Here is a 17243-nt window from a genome sequence, read left to right as displayed (position 1 = left end):
ATTATTTATGTTTTTGCCTCTAACACATAAACAGAGGAGGTTTGATATTCATTGCCACAAGAGCTCTTTAGACCAGAGCATTTTAGAGTCAGACAAATAATAGAGTATAATGTTAAGTAAAACAAAAAATGCACTGCAGTGTTGTTAAATACAAGATTAATTTTCACGAATAGTTTGAAAAAATGGGCGTTTTAATTGCCTTCTTAGATTTTGCATGTACTGTCAATACCCATCGCCTGCCTGAGTATCCATCCACCTACCAGCTGCACAGGAGACTTATTTCTAATAATGCCTGGAATTCTGGTAAGTCAAGCCTGGAATTTTGGAGCAGAGATTTGTGTCAGCCCAAGCAATAATGAAAGTGGCTGCTCGGCCATGAAAGGCTTCAGAAATTTTATTTTCCTTTCTTTGCCCATGGCTCTGTGGTTCCAACATCAGTTTATTTGAGCTGGCATAAATCCTGTCTTTTTACTGAAAGACACATTGTCACTTTGGTGATTTATGTCACCTCTCCATCAGAAAGTACAAAACATTCCACTACAGTAGAACGTAATTTTCATGTCTGTTAATCAACAGATTAATTAAATCTGTAGTTTCGAAAATTCTGGTTTAGCAGTCATTTTTGAGAGAAAGGTATATTTTGGAGATTTCAAAATCAAATTCCTTCTGGATTTCAATCAGAATTGTCCATCATAGATAAAAAAAATCTTGTGTACTCCTGGGATTAGGCAGAGAGGCCAATATTTTAAGTCACTGTGCAGCAAGAATTTATGAAAGCAAGCCAAAGGCACCCATCTGGCTCCAGTTTTAATCACAGTTGAGATTTCTCTTTGTCTTTTATTCTAATTTTGTTTTAAAATGATGTCAGCTCACAAGGAGATAAAGAGTGAACATTACTGGTCTTAAGATGGGATCCTATTCTTTAACGTCACAGCTCTTTCAAGCAAAAAGCATATGACTGAGGCAGCTCCTAAAAATATCCTGCCTAAAACAAAGATTTATTAAGATTTCCTACTCTGAAAAGGTTCTGTGTGCACACACACACCATCAAGTCCGTCTTACTTGCCATTTTTACCAGAAATCCAGCTGCAGTCAGCAAATTACAACAGCAGGAGGGAAGTTCTGTGTAACTGATAAACACAAGATAAATACCAAGAACAGGAGGCAGAGAAACCGCATTTAAGAACATTCCTGGTAGCAAACCCCACACCAGACTAAGTGGCAGCAGAATCAGTGACTGCAGAGCTTTAACAGGTTTCTTTTTTTCCCCCACTGTGCTCCCTTTCAGCTGCTGTTGGATTTTCCACTAGGACCACTCTTGGGATTCTCTCCACTGAACTGCAGCAGGATTTCAGTACCTGTGTTCTTCACAGACACGTTTTCCTTTACTATTCTGAGCTTCTGAGAGGTTTTCCCTTTCTTAAATTTCAAAGACAAAAACTTAGGAAGCTGTGGGGGTTTTTTCAACAGAATGAGAGGAAGAAAAAGGTCTCAGAGCAGGTGAATAAAGTACTTACTGATGGCTTGCCATGTATAAATAGATATGTATATATATCTATAAAGATAGCAGGTACCCATAGAGAACACTATGGTCATTTCTTTCTCTGAGGCTCAGAAATAATGTCAGTTTCAAAATCAGGTATAATTACAGTTTTCAAAAGAAATCTCCTCTCTGAAATCTGTAGGCTTTACAAAAGTATCCTACTGCCTTAAAAATAGAGCCACTGAAAATACACGGACAACACACTGCTGTGTTTCAGCAGTATTTTTCTCAAATTCATTAAACACCAAGCAATTCAGTTTAAACAGACAAACAAAAAAAATTATCACTTAATTTTCAACAATACCTTTTATATAGATACATATACTCATATAGGAGCACATGTGATTGTACACCTGTGCACTCAATAGGGATTTATATACACACAAAATTTCTATAGAAAACCAGAGTTAATTATTGTTTTAATAGCATTTTATATATTTAAGCAGTCCCTATCCTAAGATTTTGAAATACAATTCCAGCACTAATGAGTGCATTGTAGGATACTCATGCATTTAATGCAGTGCTGAATTTTGGAGGCCCTTCCATCTTACAGACACTTTCATACCAAAAGTCAGGCCCTGCACTGAAGTTTAACAGCCCAGAACATTGCAAGTGAAATAATCTCCAGGAGTTTGGGAGGGGAAATTGGAAATCAAGATGCTGGCTACCCAAATAATACAAATTCAGTTATCAATTCAACATTTCAGTACATACTGCTAAAAAACTGTACAAGTGATGTACTCCTGACCAAGAATGTTAGTGTGTAATTTTTCTAATTATTCCTTCATGTCAACTTTTGTTTAATATTCAGAGCCAACAGGTCACGGTCTGACAAAGAATGACTGATTTTTGGGAGTGTTGCAGAGTTAACAGCACCCTTTGTAAATGTGGCCAAGTGGAAGAAGGTTGAAGAAATCCAGCCTACCATGAGTGGGGGTTTTTTCCCTTCTCCTCACGCCTGTGGCTCTGCTCCTCTCGTACTCAGGGCCCCCGGGGTGGCCTTCCCCTTCAATCAGGGTGTAGTATTTCCCACTCTCGTGCTCCAGGAAATAGTTTGGAGACTCGGAGCCCTTCATCCCAGACTTCCCAAATTTGCTGATGTCATCACAAGACATTATTCCAATTTCATCCCTAAAAACAGAAGATGATGGAGAAATGAACCATTTAAGGTAAACTTCAAGCGTGCGACTGCCTCTCCCAAACACTACAAATAAAAAGTCTTGCAACTGAAATGCTGCGTGGGAGAACTTCATAAGAGGCAATTCAACAAATGTAAATTAACAAAACCATCATTAGGTGCCACTTGAATTCTAAGATAAACAGATATTCAGAAGTTTTCTAGGATCTGAAGGAGAACATAAAGAACTGTTGTAATGTGAGCAGAAAAGGGTTTGCCTTGGAGAAATGCTCAAGAATAAGATAGAAGTGGACACACAAAAGTAAATAAAACTAATTGATTAAAGACTTCTTTACATACTTCCTCGATTTAGGACTAAACCCAGGTTTTGCTCAGCTAAGGGAAAGTTAAGTCACTCAAAACAACGATATGATGCTTAATGTATTTTTAGCTCTTAATTTTATTAATTTTTTAGCTTGATGGAGGGGCTGTTTGTTTTGGTTTTGTTTTACTAATCTAATGAAATTAAAGTGCAAAATTTTATTTTTAAAAACCTCAAATTCCTTGGGACATAAATACCTGGGGCCATAAAGTCCTGACATAGGAGAGAGAATGAAAACATCCTGGAGTGCGGAGTTGTCCATCTTTGAGGACATGCCCATCGTACTCGTAGGGGTTGTAGAGCTGCTTGTGGGGCTGGTTGGAATCACAGGCTGTAAAAATCAAAAAGGCACATGAAGAATAAATTAATGCTTTCTGTGCTCCAAGAAACAACAAAACTGATGGGCATAATTTTAGGAATTTTGACGTCTTTTTTGGATTAGCCATTTTTTTGAATTTCTGAAGTTTCTTCCAAAACGGTGTCTAGTGAAACTCTAGACTTCAAGACTAGTTATGAAAGAAACTAATAAACGACCATTAAATTAATTTAAAAGCCACCTCAAGGGAAAATCTGAGACTCAATCAAAATATGATCCTTAATCAATGCAGAAAATCAATTATATGAGGAGAAAGGACACACTGTATTAAATGTCATTAATACAGAAGTTAATTACAGAGCTCTGGAATATTTGTACTGAATGAAATGATCATGTTGGTTTCAGTGGAAGATTTATTGCTAGCAAGGACAGAACATCTTGATTTTTTAAGAAGGTCGAATTCATTGTCCTTTGGCTTCATAGCCAGGGTGATACAAATACCCATTCCATGGTAAATAGCAAAGAAATGGAAATTAACCTAAGCAGTAAATAAATATCCTCTAAGATTTTTACTTTTTAAACTTTTACATGATGTTAAATGCAATTTTTTGATTCAGATGTCATAGAGAAGCTCAAATCAATGGTCTGCAAGGACTAGAAGGATGATAACCAAATATGCTGTGCAGGATACAGAGATATAAACAAAGAATATTCTTCAACCAAGATCCGGTCTGTGTTGATACTCAAGAAATAGAAAATATTTTTATTTATAAAAATTATGCTTAAATAGATACAACCAGTTTTCTACAGGTGGAAGGAGAACCCAGCAACTTGAAATTTGGATGAAACCTATAAACACCAATATTTTTCTAAATAAGAACTTCCTATCCTCTAGAGGTAAACACAAATTATTTTTATGTAGTTCAGAAAGTAAAAGCACTCCTAAATACCAAAATAGGATGTTTTTTCATAAGAATGTCAGTCTGCAAAGGAGTCCAAATTATATTAGTTCTCTATGCTTATTGTTAAACTAAATAAACTAAATAATAATTCTGGATCAATTAGTTGTGACAGGAATGATTATTCCAATTGAAAAGTTCTCTAAATAAAAAGAAAAAAATACAATAAATGTTGTATTTTATTTGAATGAAGTTGTAGTGTGCTCACTTTAACAAAAACCAGAGCATTATTTGTCATTGCAAATGAAAAAAAATCCGTTTTGTCCTGAGTGGGAAAATAATCAGAGAGTTTAAAAATTCAAGTTATCTTCTACATTATCACATAATGTCAGCCAGAGACAAAAGGAGAAAATGGTGTCACAAATCTCACTGAAAGATAATTGAGCACAGACCTGGCAAATGAAAACTCTCCTGCTGTTAATTGAGCATCAAGGGAAACTCTCTACGGCAAAGGAATACTACAGCAAGGCCAAGTAATAAATTTTATAAGGCCTCACAGATTCTGTATCATCAATAATTCATAAATTACCTATGTGGTATAATTTTAAACTTAATTATTGTAGAAAAAAATATTAATAACATCTATAAGTGCCTTAAGCAACAATAGAAAACAAGACAACTTTTATTTAAAACTTCCTGCTATGCACCAACCTGAGGTAACAAATATGGTTTCAAGATCTTAAATCCTATTTCCTTTGTGCCTAATTATTTACTGCTTTTGTTTTGGTTTTTTTTTTCTTTACCAGCACTAAATCAGAATGAAAAAATTCCTCCACAGGTGGATCCATAAATAGATATTCAGAGTGCACCGTGAAAATAGCACATGCAGAGTTAATACGTATGGATCTGTACCTGGAACACACCAGGAAATAGAGCACACCCATATGTGTCATCCCTTTTTTGTGTCAGTCTGACTTTTGATGAACTGTCTTCTCTCTTAATCTGCTTTCACTGAGATGTTTTTCTGCAGCTTGTCACTGTTTGGTCGTTCCATACCCTGCTTTTGTCTCGGTGTAAACCATCCTGTCGGTGCTGTGCTCTCTGCTTATCCCCAAAGCCTGTTCTCTGAGAGCCAACTTAATCCATCAGAGGCAGAAAACTCCAGAACAACAAACAAATAAACCCAGAAATTCTCTTATCAATCCAACATGAATCTGCTCTAGAGTCTAAATACTGCCAAAGTCAACAAAAGGCAAGGACACTGCAGCCAACAGGAGAGGGAAGTGAGCTCACTGCTTCCAGCAGCAACAAGCTGTTGTGTCAGCTGTCCAGGAAGCACAGGCTTTAGTGGCATCTTGAAATTCAATCAGGCTGTTTCCAAGTCATTACTGACAATAATAAATAATACCAGATCCAGGTGAGAGCTGCAGGAAACAGGCAAACCCAAAACCTGCCTCCTGAAACAGATCCAGGCCCTAACACTTGAGCTTGTCTCTGTGGCAGGAAGAATTAAAGACCTAAATCTGTTTTTCCACATCTTGTAACAGAATCTACTGTTAAGAGGTAACACTGGAAGTGCTGATTTTGTTTTCCAAAGTGGTTTATATTTTTATTTAAATATCTCACCTCACTATTCTCTGATACAGAAGAAATACATCCCAGGAAGGATGACACTTAAAGTACCCTTTGCTCCTCATGGGCTCATTAGAAGAGGACACATCACAAAACCAGAACTACTGATAATGCCACAAAAACAGCTCGGTGCACTTTCACTTTTCTGGATATCATGGCAAAGGCTGGCATTTTTAATGGAAAATGCTGTGCCATGCATTCAGTGTATGCAGCGCACACTGCTCACACTGACACAGCCTCCAGGTCCAGCACTGCTCCTGAACTGTGATTCTTTAATGTACAAATATAAAGAGAGAATCTCTCTGGAAGCCCTGTGCAAGTGCAATTTCCATTTTGCTGCCCCTGAAGGCTCCATCTGAAGTTCACAAGTGGATGCATGAGCATCTTGCCACAGCAAAGGATGTTATTCCTATTCAGCATTATGACAGAAAAATCCCCTCTGGGTGTCACAGGGCCCCGTTCCTCTGCCCCAGGGGCAGTCACAGAGAGAGAAAGGTGGCCCTAAATCCCACTGTCAGCGTTCCTGGGCTGCAAGGATTACACAAACTCCTTAAGTGAAGCCACTGTGTAGGATTCAGGCACTCTGAGAAATGAAAGATTTAGAAGATGCCAGGCAGGGAGGAAACCTGCCTGGATAAGCTTGAAGGGTTTGTTTTGTTTCATTAATTTAAAAATCCTTCAGAAACACATTCATGTATTGTGTGACCCAAACAAAACAGCTCTGAGAAGCTTCCACATTATGGAAGTGCATCAGCTTCTTACAGGAAGTTAAATGGCATTAAAGACAACCATCAGTGGTTACTGACTTACTGGAAATCCTTTCCTTTAACAATGACATTTTGAGCTCAGTGTTTCAGCCAGTTTCTCCTTCATATTGTTGATGCTGTAGGAAGAACTACCTGTGATGCTCACAGCTGTCTTTTTTTATTTTTGCATCAACAGGTTTTCAAGGAATGAGTACACAGAAAATACTAGAGGTTCTATTATCCCTGCTACCAAAAACTCCAGCTGCATGAGAGGCGTGGAACAGAAGCAGAGTTCTGGAATGTAATGGATCTGACACACTTGATTACAAACAAGTAGTTGACAGGCTGTGAAAGAATGGAAACAGGGAGGCACTGCTGCCTCTGCCAGTCAGAGCAGCCACTGAACCTTGCTCTTCATGAAATTATCTGTAAATGTTCTTTCTTTTTCTGAGTTCCTCTGCCTCCCAAAGTCACAAAAACACGGAGAAAACAATCTGATTGACCATACAGCATTGCCACACTGATTTACCTCAGCACTCTGCTACAAAGGAGTTTGGGACAGGCTCCCATTCCTTTCACTGGAAGGAAAAATTCCAGTATTTTCTCTTGAATAAAGGATTTACCACGACACCAGCATTGCAGCAGCCACCTTACCTGCAGTGCAAGAGGCTTCCACCTCACATTCTTCAGAAGGGCAGGAGCAGAAACCAGGGTATTCTGAGGACGTTTTTTCAAGGTTAAAATCACTCCATTTGGGTCTTCCCACAGTGCATTTACTAGGTTCTTTAACTGCCAGCCAACCTAAGGAAAAAGTCCATAATTGAATTTTGGAAGCTTTCCGTTTGACTTGAAATATGAAGGAAATGTTCTATTAACCAACAAGGTCTATTACAACCTGCTCCTTGCAAACATACGCAGTTTTTATAAACTCTGTTGGACTGCAGTCATGCTGCTGCAGATGGATTTTAATTTTTTTTCCTTAGCTATGTTCCTGAACAAAATAAGGCAGAAATGAACACTGTTACCCTTTCAGTAATGTCCGACATCACTGAACATTTTAAATCAAAGGATGAGATCCTAGAAGTCATGAAATCATTTCAATCTGGGTTCTGAGTTGCAACAGTGAGTGCTGAGGAGGAAGCCAGACTGTGCTGGAACATCACAGGTAGCGTGTATGTGACAGCTGTAAGATCCTGACTGGACATAAATGATCATTTATTGGGTTATCTCCACTGCCCCTGGACACAGCTGAGGCTCCAAGTCACTGTAAATTGCAAACAGACCCCTAAAAAAGGACATCACTGGTACTGAAAGGAAGTGCCACTTGGAAAAAAAGTACTTAGAGACAGTTTTTAATCATCTTGATAACTTAAATAAGAATTACCGTGAATTATTTATACATGAAAACAGAAAAATTATTTTTAGGGCTTTTCTTTCTCCCCTGCCTTTTCTGTCCCAATCAGAGCAGATTCTTAGAGCAGTAATACATTGCCATAATAAAGATCTGCCATAAATGCTGTGACTGCCACAAATCTGAGCCCGGGTGTTGAGCAGACCTGCACTGAGCAGGAGCTGGAATTTCCAGACACAACCTTCCCAAGGCAACTGCATCAGCCATAAAATGACCTTCTAAGAATGAAAAGCTTAGTGAATCCCAGAACAGGAACAGCAGCAATATATGCAAGCAGTAAATATTTTTATATTTGCCATGTTTGACCTGTCAGAGTTCACTAACAACATTTTAATCAAAATTTCTCTTCTGACCAAAGTATTCCCACTGCTATTAAAAACCAAGAAAATAAAACATTTAGGTGCTTAGACACAGAGCAGTCTACATTCACCTCCTTTGCTACATCAGGTGTAGTTTATAATGACTTCCTTTTAGAGGAAGATAATATCTGATTACACAAGAAGGTGGAGGGAAAATAATACCTCCAAGAGATTTGAACTAAAACCCTCTCCTAAGGGCTGGAGAAAACAGAGATACAGTCTGGGATACAGACTGTAAGGTTCCAAGCTGTCTCCACGGTGGGCCAAAGCCAGGATCCCACTGGGAACATCCACCTGGGACAGAACTGCAATATGTGTTGGAATTCCAGACAGGATTTTAATAGCTTTTAAAAGTTCTATTCTATTTTTAATGCTGCTGTTCTATTGAAAACTTTCTAAAAATGCACTGGCCACAGGAAACCAGAAGACAGTAGTACTTGTAAATGGGTCACATCCAAACAAATGGAAGGGTGGCAGCTTGCATCTCAAAAACCTCCTCTGGTTTGGGCTGCGTTTATAAAAGGACAGGGGCCACACATTTCTTTTCTTTTACTCAGTTACAGAAATCAAATGGAACTCTCTTTGATTTTTATAGATTGATGCAATTTTCAGATTGCTGAAATCCTTTGAGTTCCATGAGCTCCTTTTAGAAAAGAATGATAAATAATTAAGTTAACGATAAATTATTCCAATGAGAACCTTAATGACAAAACCATTAAATACCAAGACCTATCAGAGAACAGTCTGCAGTCATTACTACTGGGCCATGATAAAATGCTCTGAGGAATTTGGACAAGTTATTATAAATTGTATTACTAAAAATATCTTTGAAAAAAGAGAAGTCATTACAGTGGATTAAAAATCTTATTTGAAAACCAGTCCTTGAGACAGATTTTGACATTTACTCCTAAAGAATCAGTCTTTAAAGCAATTACTAATTTCTAGCTCTGGTAAGATGCATTCACCAGAAAGGTATTTTTCTCCTTTAAGATTTTTAACACATACAGTCAATCAAATTCTACAAAATTCTGAGATATTTCAGCAAGGAAATTTCAATTAAAATTAGAACAATGATGAAATAAAAGACTAATGGGATACTTTTTATTTTCCTCCATAAATGAAAATGGATGCTAATTTAGATGCTAAAGATGGAAGAAACCCAGAAGAATGCAAAAGAACTTACTCAAAATTGTCAGAGACAGGCAGATATTTAAAATTTTGGTGGCTTACACTTAGGATTGCTACAATCATTAATTTTTATTTGTTTGTACATCCTCCTTTTGGAAAGAAGATCTCCTGGTAAAAAACCCCTGTGGACTACTGTCTATATTGAAGAGTTTGTTCATTTCCTCAGAGAAACTACGTGGTGGAAAATTAAGAATATAGCAACTTTAAAATAATAGTTCCAAAAATATTAATTCCTAAAATAATAAATTCCTTTACCAGAAAATTTCACAATGCTGAAGTAATTTTGTAGACCCAAACCTGATCATTTTGTAGCTGGGACTGCTTATCTAATATGTTCAGATGAACATGAAAAACATAACCCACTGTCAATAACAGCAAACCAGTGGTTTTAGTTCTCCCATATCTTCTTTAGGCTCTCCCCATAATGACTTTGCTCCTTCTCATTCAGAAGGTCTGGATTTGCATGAATGGGATTTGGAATGCATCCTACCAGCAGCAGGGATTTCAGCATTGCTATAAATCCAAGCTCTGTTCATGCTGGAAAAGCACCTTTTCTCCCTTTTTAAAATAAAGACTACCTGCCTGGGGATGACTCACTGCAGTTCTGTATGAAAAATTCATACCAAAAAATTCCTAATGCTACAGATGCACAAAAAATCCCCAACAAACCAGTGCATTTTTGGGTGTCTGCAGAGGCATTAAGTGCATGATATATTTGTCTATCAAAAGGAACTGAGAAAACAGCTGAACTGTTGAACATGGTGGAGTTTATCAGAGGATTCCAGTGGTCTGAAGCCCCACAGCAGTTATTCACCTCCCTGCCAATTTCCTCCAAACACATTATATGTGTTTGTTGTGGTAGGAATTTAGAAGTAAAATTTAGCTCAGATAGTGGGGAGCGCACAGGGGAGAGAAGCATCTGTTCCTTTCTCTGCTTTCCCTCAAAATTCTGGGGTCAAGGCAGGAATGGGGTTCCTCACTTCCTTCACTGCCTTATCAAACCCTATCAGGACTCTGAAAACCAGGAAAGTTTTAAGAAATCCAGAACCACTGAGTGCACCTCACAGAAGGAAGCCAGGTTACACCTTAATTTGCTTGGGGGACTTGTGCCTGTTCTGTTCACTGTATCACCTGCCAGCTTTGCTGTTACCTGGGGTGGAGAGACACAGAGCAATAACTAACAGGAATTTAAAAGCTCCCATGTCAGGCATTTGGTCTGGAAATCAGTTGTGCCAAATATTTTCTAAATATTTATATCCTACTCTATTGCACACCACCTGAAAACAAGTAATTCTGCTCTGACTGCAGTAACCCCTCACAGGAACCAGGACAGACATTTCCCCTCATGACTCTTCAAATACATAAGCAAAGCCATCTGGATATTTACTTGAACCTGCAAAATTTGACCTCTCTTCATATTTGCATTAAAAAAACCCCCAGCTTGTGTAAACCCAACATTTTTTAAGGAAGCAGGCTATCATCTTTTCATATTTTAAGTCTGTAATTCACTTTGCCTCATTAGGGAATTAATCAAGGGAGCTGGTTTGATTAACATGGAAATCAGAAATTATTATTAGACAAAAATGTGCTGGAAGATCATAAGACTGTTTTCTGTCACTGAACGGGAAGCTCGTCAGTAACACCTGTAGCTGATTCACTCATTAATATTCGAGCTGCTCCTAACAATAATTGATGATGGAAAACCAAATGTTTCCCCATTATCTTACATAGTTATTTTCATTAACTAATGGAGAAACACAGCGAGAATCCAAGAAGAAGCAAGGTCTACAACAGGAAGAGAGGCTTTACTGAGCCCTTCTGAAAGGCAGAATCTGCAGAATAATAACATGTGGCACTTTGTTTGGAAACAGAAGGATGTCTTTTGGGGAAAGAAGTTGGAATTCTCATGACATCTTTTGTCCTTTTTTTCCCCCTCCTTGCATTTCCCAACACAGAGTGTGCTGAAACACAGATGGTGTGACCTGGCACTACATTTACAGATTTACCTCCACCTAAAATGAGCTCTCATTAGGACTCATATTCACAATTCAGCAAACAGACACCGAGGGTATTAATTCAATGACTGTCTTCACACAAATAAATTAGTGCTGAAATGATTTCATTGTGCCAGGCTCTTGACACACTTAATTTCAAGCATGTAATTTGACAATGAACAGTATGAAAGGGCATTAGGCTGCTGATCATGTATTTAGAATCAAAGTATATTTGGGGTTTGAAGGGACATTTAAAGGTCATTTAGTCCATCCCCCCTGCCAGCAGCAGGGACACTGTCAAGTGGATCAGGTTGCTCCAAGCCCTGTCCAACCTGGCCTTGGACACTTCCAGGGATAGGGCAGCCACAGCTTCTCTGAACACCCTGTGCCTGTGTTTCACTGTAAAAAAAATTCCTTCCATATATCTGGTCCAATTCTTCCCTCTTTCAGTGCCCCTTTACAACAGGCCCTACTAAAAGGTCTGTCCCCATCTTCCCTGCCTTTGAAGGCACAGGATCCATCATTCCAAAGAACAACCTCACCGAGTGTGGAAATGCAACTACTTCAGTTAAAAACAGCAGCTGCTTAAAGAGAGTATAAGAAACATGTAACACAACAGAATAACAGATATTTCTGTGGCCTCTTGCTCTGGCACAGCATTGTTTTATGCCTTAAGGAGTTGTTTCTCTTTCTGGTCTTTATTGCCTCTGTCCGTGAAGAAAGAGGAATTCTGTCTCAGACCCAGCTGGCTGAGTTAACCAAACTGAAATCCTTAAATAATTTCTCTTCCTCTGAGACAGATGACACATTTTCCTTTTTACCCATTACATTTTTTTAATGCTCATATCTAACTTAACACCCTTGATGCCTGCAAGTGACCTGAGAATCACGCTTTATTTCAGACAAGGTATTACTAATGTCAAGACAATGATAACCAAACTCAGTTTCTCCTGGAAACCTGTTCCTGATTAATTCCAAGTTCATCTTTGCCATTTTCAGTCCCATCAGCTCTATGGTGCTCAGTTGGTTTGGGATTAATTACTACATTCTGACTCCTGGAGTCTTGCCAGGTGCTCCTGAGTAACATTGAGCTTTCAACAGGAATTACTAAAAGCCTTATTATTGCTCTCTGTCCTATGATATAACCTTCAAATCCTAACCCTCACAAAAAAAAAAACAAAACAAAAAAACCCAAAAAAAACCCAAAAAACCAAAAAAAACCCAAAAAAAAATAGAAGACAGAGAAATTCAGTTTTCCCTTGTTTACAAATCACTTCTCTATCCAGAAGTAGATCAAATATTTTACAGATGGTCAGGTGGTCAGGTAGATGAGTCAATATTTCTTTGATCGTTTGATTTTCAATATTTTCACTGTCTGAAAAACTATCCAAAAAGGAACATTAACACAATTTAATTTTCATAAATTTATGCTGAAAAAGAATTACAATATGAAATTTACCATTTCAACTAAGCAGTGGAAAATGGTGTCATGGTTAATTTTGCAAACAAAGAAGTGTTACAGTGGCATCTTTAGTACTTCTGTATAATTTTATTGGAGAGGAAGTAAAAATCTATAAGGCACTGGCAGAATTGGTGCCTGTTGTTATTGTAGGGGAAAAATAAAAAGTTAGGGTGGCAGTAATTTAGAATGTATAACTTATTCTTCAAGTTTCTTATGCTGTTTTATTAAAATCTTATAAGCAAGAAGAACAAGCAGAAAAGCAAATAAGGAAATTGGATAATGATTAAATGATCTTAATCGAATCGCCTGATTTAATTAATTTCTTGCTTAAAGTACTATTATTTCTTCTTTGATCTTTGTAATTGTATTACAGAGTGTTCCTTGGTTAGACCAGATTCCACATGGAAAGGCTTTTATTTCTCACTCCTTCAGTTGTTGCATTACATAATTTGGAAGCAGCTCTCCTTTAATACTTCCTGAATATTTTTTGGCTCCCAACTCCATTGAAAAGGTATTGAAAAAGTAAAGTAAAACTTTAAAAAATCATAACCATTCCTTGGGGAGCTGTTCAGTGCCCAACCACCCTCTGTGGGAAGAGCCTTTTCCTGAAATCCAACCTAACCCTCCCCTGGAACATCTCCAAGCCTTGTAGTCTCATTTTTACTCTTTGAGCACCAGAGTTCTGCCCTACCCATGAGTGAATCCTTGCCCTGGACAGCTCCATAGCTCCCTGTGAAAAATGCAGAGTGCTACAGTTGGGAATTTAAAGAGGATGCTGAGGAGGGTCATGCGTTAGGATGACGAACTGGAAGTGCTCAAATTATCTGCCTTACTAAAAAAAAGTGATGAGTTAATTTGATTGCATCCTGAAAATACCTAAAAGAGAAACCTGCTCTCCAATTTAATAGACAAAAATATATCAAGATCAAAGGACTGGAAGCTTGTGCCAGACAAATATAGACTACAAATAAAATGACTTTTTTCCCCCCAGCAATGAGAATAATTAACTACCAGAGCAATTTATTACAGGCTGTGGGAACAGCAGTGAAAGTTCTGAAACTCAAATGATCATATTAAATGAATATGAATTTATCTAGAAAATACACTGGCTGAGCTCAGCCAAAATCAGATTAAATGGTGCTGGTAGTCAGCTACAGGATTGGAATCTGTTTAAAGAGATCCATACTTTTTCTGTTCAGGGAAGTATTTCCACCAGTGGCAGTACAAAATGACATTTTCCAGTCATCTTCAGAACAGGTTCTTCCAAACACATTGTATTGAAGGGGATTTATATTTGATATAATAGAAAACATTGGTATCAAAATGCTGCAGAAATGTAATCTTAAACAAATGTCTTGGTTAGGATAACCCAGATAAAATCTTCTCTGGAAAACCTGTGGGAACACCAGAGATATGCAAGTTCTCTGACCCCCCCCCCTCATTAATTTCAGATGGGTTACACCCCTTTTTATGATCTGGTTGTGCTAATATTAGAATAATGATTAAGTGGAAATTTAATGAGCTGTTGCCTTTGAATTATTCTAGTCCACTAATGGAAATAATACTAATTATAAGCAAAATATGGATCGTCATAAGGTGTTAACTCAGGTGAAGAAGGAGCACAGCTAAGGGTAGTTTGCAGCAAGGAGTGCCAGAAGTGACTTAAAGGACACACTTGAAGATCTAAGGGATATTTAAAATATTAAAACTTCTAATCCATGAGCAGGCAGAGTCGGACACACACCTCTGAAACATGCAAACACACACTATTACTGCCTGATTTTCCAAACTGAAGACGCTGTAGTGAGACTTTCCCAGCCATTTCAAAGGAAGAATAAATTTCCAAAAGAACCAGTGCCATTTATCTCTTTCCTTAGCTTGTTAGAAACTTCAGAATGAATAATTAATATATTATGGGGGATTTTTTAGGAAAAAAAAGTCTTTTATGGCACTTGACTCAGCTGTTGGTCCTGTGCCCTGAGGTGGAAAGGGATTACAAGTATCAACCACCTTGAGCCTGCTGCAATAACAGACATGGAAAAAAGAGTTGCTAAAAAAGCCAGTTCTTGAGAAGCTGAATGGGGGATTTCACCTGTGGGAGTAAAGATTAAATCAGATCTGTCACATGAAGAGAGTGTTTGATGAAGAAACCCAGTCTGATACATATTTCAACTTGTAACTATGCCAACTCTCTAATACAGATAAGATTTCTGTGTTGCATTAACATTTAAATTGTAAATGAGTAAGTTATACTTCTTTTCAAGAGAAAATATTTGCTCTCTAATCGTAAGATTTTAATAGCCAGACTTTCATATTTCCCCTTCACACCAGTTACAGACAGAAAGAGATTTCTTAATTTGCAGCTGCTGTGTCTGGAGATGGGGTTCACCAGGATAAAGTGAAATAGCTAAATTAGAAGTTTCTTAGGAAGTTTTCATTGTCCTTGTCACTACTCATGCCTAAGAAATAATAAATACCAGTGTTCCTTTCACCTGTAGCTCCAGCAACACTGGAGCTATTTAAATTATATTTAAATTACATACTGCAATACTGAGGTTCAGCATCCACTTCTGTGTGCACATGCTTGTGGGCATCTTAAAAATAAATCTCCATCTAAGAATGCCCAAACCCCAAACCTGGCAGATTTCTGTCAACACTTTAATCATTTTTATCTCTTCCACCCAACAGATTCAGAATACATGGCTGTTACAGCACTTCTGCATTATTAATCTGGATCCTGCATTAAACAGAATGCAAAATCCTGTTCAAGAGGAGAAGTTAAACCAGCTGGCAAGTGTATAATGAGAAGTCTAAGAACTTCAAGGAAATATTCTTGGATCTCCTTATACAATAAGAGCATGATGTTGAACAGCAGCTGTGCAAAATGTAAATTTGGCTTAATCCTTCTGGACTGATTACGGACTCAATTTGGGTCTTTTCTTATTAAGAATAAGCAGCGAATATGATTGAAAAGACAAATAATAACAACAACAATAATAATAATAATAATATAGCTGAGCAAAGAAGAATTAGTACCTTTTTACCAGTGGGAACAGGCAAAGCCTGAGGCACAGAATTTCCAAAGTACTTACCACAGTTTGGTGGTTGACCTGGATCACCTCATCACCAGCATGGATTTTCTTACACTGGTCAGCAGGAGACTGAGGACAAGAGAGAAAAAATTACTTTACAGAGAGGGTGTGGAGGTGGTTGGAAAGAGCAGGAATTGAACAATGAATGCTGAAGAAGGCAAGAAAGCCATGCCTGAAGAAGTCTTATTGCTGTCAAATAACAATAATTGGTCATTTTCATAAGGAACAAATTTTTTTTTTATAACATTTGGTGAAGTAATCTAGAACTCCACCGCCATTTTTGGCTGGTTGAGCTATTCTATTGTTTTTAGCTGAGCAGTCACAACCTTGTTGGGAATACCCTGGGTGAATTCACATCACATGGAATTAAATCTGTTACAACACACCCCGGGACAGGGCTGGACCAGCCACGTGTGGGACATAAATCAGGGCTCATTCCTCTACAGAGCAGTGTTACTGCTGAAGTGCACTGAAAATACTCTGCACACACGGGGTATTTGTACTTTCAAATCCAGCTCCAGCACTTCCAATGCAGTGCTAAATGAACTATTTGAATACAGAATGTGGTAATTTACAAATGGGTATAAGGGACTTGCTCTTCAGGAGATTTTATGTACATGCACTGTTCACAGAATTTCCTGATCCTGGAGCTGAAAAACTCCCTTATCCTAAATATAGCTTGTTCCGAGCACATGAAAACGGCTTAAAACCCATTGAAGAGCCACTCAAACATGGCCCAACTACTACTTTACAAATAATTTTTAGATGCTTTGATGAAATCTTAAATCTGTGAGAGGAATCCATGGGGCATTGCGGAGATGAGCAGGCTCAGGAGTAGAGAGCTGAGAATTCAAGGCAACTCATTTGCACTGTGCACTGGCTTACAAGAGTGTTCTACTGACACAGAGCACACCAACCTGGCATCCAGGGGAAAATAACCACAAAGAATTAAAGAGCTCAGACATCACCTTGGAAAATAAATCCCAGTGGAAATTGGCTGTTCAGCCAGGAGACTTGGACAAGGTGGGCTGTTTATTCTCCTCGTTAGATACAGGGTCAGAGAGAGGAGAGGAATGATTGCCCCTTGTCAAACGGTGCAGAA

The 17243-nt window shown here is 38.1% G+C and overlaps 1 protein-coding gene across 2 annotated transcripts in view; it reads right to left on the bottom strand.

Moving 5' to 3' along the window:
• LOC121665262 (connector enhancer of kinase suppressor of ras 2-like) overlaps window positions 1-17243 on the bottom strand; it is a 174656-nt gene that overhangs the window by 51338 nt on the left and 106075 nt on the right. For both annotated transcript variants that reach the window (XM_042029265.1, XM_042029266.1), the window contains exons 9-12: window positions 16142-16210; window positions 7290-7436; window positions 3240-3373; window positions 2469-2674 (exon numbers count right to left, since the gene is read on the bottom strand). In XM_042029265.1, the coding sequence (XP_041885199.1) occupies window positions 2469-2674; window positions 3240-3373; window positions 7290-7436; window positions 16142-16210 (556 nt within the window). The remainder of the gene's footprint in view (window positions 1-2468; window positions 2675-3239; window positions 3374-7289; window positions 7437-16141; window positions 16211-17243) is intronic.

The sequence above is a fragment of the Corvus kubaryi genome, unplaced genomic scaffold (genome assembly GCF_017639235.1).
Source record: "Corvus kubaryi isolate FWS band 111438036 unplaced genomic scaffold, C.kubaryi_AGA036_p1.0 37322, whole genome shotgun sequence".
In the NCBI taxonomy this organism is placed as follows: Eukaryota; Metazoa; Chordata; class Aves; order Passeriformes; family Corvidae; genus Corvus; species Corvus kubaryi.
Note: the sequence above shows the minus strand (reverse complement) of the source record. Positions and strands in the feature narration are given on the sequence as shown.